We start from the raw sequence: 3,180 nt of genomic DNA, 5'->3' as shown, positions 1-3,180 counted from the left end.
TATCACTGACTTATTGTCCACCTTTATTCTTTGCTTGATACAACATTTTTTTCAGTGAATTCGTACTTCATTCATCATGTCCAACAACTACAACAACGATCAACCTCTTCCCTTTGGTGCTGCTATGGCTCGTGATGGCGCTGAGCCCATGAACGTCGACTCTGACAACCATGGCAACAACCAAGGCAACAACAACTCTGCTCCTGCCCCTGAGGGATCAAGCCAATCTGGTTCAGGTGAAACCTCTGTTTCTCAAACCACCGCTGGCTCATCTGCACCTGAAAAGGTGCATACCGGTTCCACTGAGAAACATCCTCAACAAATTTTTTCACCTCTGGACCAACCAGGTGCTCCTGCTCCCATCACTGGTCTCCATGTGGATGGCTCCAACTTGCAAGAAGGCTTTGAGGAAGCTGTGCTTGTAGCACAACAACGTGTGCTAGCTCTGTCCATTGAGCAATCCAAGCACCAAGTCAGCTCCCAGCGCGATCAGGTGACCCGCATCCGTGCCAACTTGGTCGATGCACAAGTGCATTTGGAATCATTGTTGCGCACCAAGCGTCTTATGGAGCAATTCCAGCAACAAGTTGCTGCCCCTACACCATCACCATCATTGTCTAGTGCTTCGTCTGAAAGCTCAACAGCTTCAACAAGTGCTAGTACCACCAATGATGCCACCTACAAGAGTGGTAAGCTTCCTGTACCTCACAACATGCCATGGTTACAAATCGAGGGCCACCACAAGCACAACATCAACAAGTCCAAAGATGTTCATTCAACCATCGATCGTTACATACAACGTTTTGATGCGGTCCTCAGTGGTTATGGTATGATCAAGGATGAGAATTGGGAGCGTTTATTATCCATGCACATTCTTGAAGAAGATTTCTCTTGGTTTGAGGATACTCTAGCTGATCGCCACTTACCTTGGTGTGAAGCCAAAGAGATTATCCGATCCCATTTTGGTTCCTCTCTCTCCCGCCAAAAGATGTCGGCTAAGGTGTGGACCCTCAACATGCGCAAGACCGAGACCTTCCGTGCTTACGAAAAACGCTTTCGTACTGCTCGTCGTGCTGGTGGTGTCCCTGACAACAATGCTTTGGCGATGAAGTTCCTTGGCTCCTTGAGCAAATCCTTGAGGGTCGAGATTCAAACCATCTTTCGCCGTCAAAACATCACACCCAACAGCATCACCGACGTGGCAAATCAAGCACGTGACATTGCTGATGACTTCTCGGATGAGTCGGCTAGTGATGATGATCGTGGTCGTCCTTCCCGTTCCTCTCGTCGCTCTCGTCGTTCTCGCTCATCATCACCATCAAGATCTGCTTCTCCTGTTCGTCGTCGTGGCCCCAAGAAACAGCCAAAAAATGATGATGACAACCCTCACAGCATCAAGGGCTGCAAGTACCATGGCGCCAAGGCTCACCACACCACTGAGGTGTGCAACCAGAAGGGCTTGAAAAAGCCATACAAACCTTCTGCTTCTTTACTTGCCTCCAAACATGCACCATCCTCATCAAGCAAACCTTCAAGCACACCTTGCTGGCACTGTGGCGAACCTTTTGACTATGGTCACTTGGCTGTTTGCAAGGCCTCCAAGGGCAAGGGCAAGGCAACTGGTGAGCGTGTGGTACGTGCATTGCGTCCTGCTTCCAACAGCAAGGACAAACAACCTGCTCCCGCCGCATCTGAATCGGATGGCTCTGACGATGATATGGACATTGATCAGAAGGCACAAGGTAAGCAGCTAATCAATACACAACATGATGATCCCAATACAATTTACTTACCAATCCTCTTGCAGAATGATCACAAGATTAGTGGTATCCTTGATACGGGCGCAACCATTAGTACGCTTTCCACACTTGTTTGCAATAAAATTGGTTGTTCAGTAAATTTGCCGTCTGTTCATGTAAAGGCTGTTGGGAAGAATAATTATGTTAATGTACAAGGTGAAACTGAACCCCTTGTCATCCGCTGTAACAAACGTACCATTAGGCATTCCTTCGCTGTTGTTGATACTGAAGAGCCGATGCTTGTTGGCAGTGACTTGTATAGCAAACTTGGCATTTACATTGGAGGACTACCATATTCTTTTGATGAGGATAATGACTCCGATATTGAGGAAGAGATTGGCTACATTGATGTACCCAATAACTCACCTGCTGGTAACAGCTTAGAGCGTGCTCTTCTTGAACGCACCTTGAAACCGCTCATTGAGGCTAATCAGCAAATTCCTAAGAACGCCTTTTGCACCGTACCCGAATCAAAGATTTCACTTGACACCATCGATGATGTTACCGAACGTGTTAAGTCATACCCTGTGCCTAAAAAATTGGAACCATTGCTTGATGAAACCGTCCAAAAATGGTTGGAAGATGGCATCATTACCTATGCACCTGATTTCACTGAGTGGCATAGTCCCATCACCTTCGCACCTAAAAAGGATGTCACTGGCAAACACACTGGTGAGAAACGCCCTTGTTTGGATCCTCGGCACTTGAACCGTCACTTGCGTGATGACCATTATGAATTACCTCTTATCGAAGAAGTCTTTGAAACATTGAGTGGTGCATCCATTTTCTCCACGCTCGATCTTAAAAGTGCTTTTCACCGATTCGAGATTGTCGAACACGATCGACCAAAAACAACCTTCTCTGTACGCAATATCCAATACATGTTTGTTGGGTGTCCATTTGGCCTCAAGCACATCTCGGCTAAATTCCAACGAGTCATGTCAACCTTACTCAAGGACATGCCTTTTGCCACTGCATTCGTTGATGATATCGTTATCTTCTCGACGACCATGGATGAGCACATTCCCCATGTTGCAGCTGTCATTAAAGCATTGACCAATGTTAATCTCGTTTTGAACCCTGACAAATGTCACTTTGCACAGAAGTCGGTTTACCTTCTTGGCTTTTGCGTGTCTGCTGACGGGCGTACACTGGATCACCGTAAAGTTACAAACGTGCTTGAATGGCCAGTGCCCAAATCCATTAAAGAGGTCCAGAGCTTCTTGGGTGTTGTCAATTACTTTCAACAACACATCCCCAATCGATCTCTTCTCATGGCTCCTCTCAGCGCGTTGACCACCAAAAAAGTCTTGAAGCCATCTGATTGGACACCCTTGTGTCAAACTCGGTTCGATCAATTGAAAGAGCTTCTTACCAAAGT

The 3,180-nt window shown here is 46.7% G+C and overlaps 1 protein-coding gene across 1 annotated transcript; it reads left to right on the top strand.

Moving 5' to 3' along the window:
- Positions 1-76: 76 nt before the first annotated feature.
- Positions 77-3,180, top strand: O0I10_013226 (uncharacterized protein; the record flags this gene model as incomplete). Its single annotated transcript, XM_058493031.1, has 1 exon — positions 77-3,180. A coding segment is annotated over one exon (3,104 nt), but the record flags the coding sequence as incomplete, so codon positions are not given.

Source organism: Lichtheimia ornata (assembly GCF_029851405.1).
Source record: "Lichtheimia ornata isolate CBS 291.66 chromosome Unknown scaffold00337, whole genome shotgun sequence".
NCBI classification, from domain to species: Eukaryota; Fungi; Mucoromycota; class Mucoromycetes; order Mucorales; family Lichtheimiaceae; genus Lichtheimia; species Lichtheimia ornata.
Note: the sequence above shows the minus strand (reverse complement) of the source record. Positions and strands in the feature narration are given on the sequence as shown.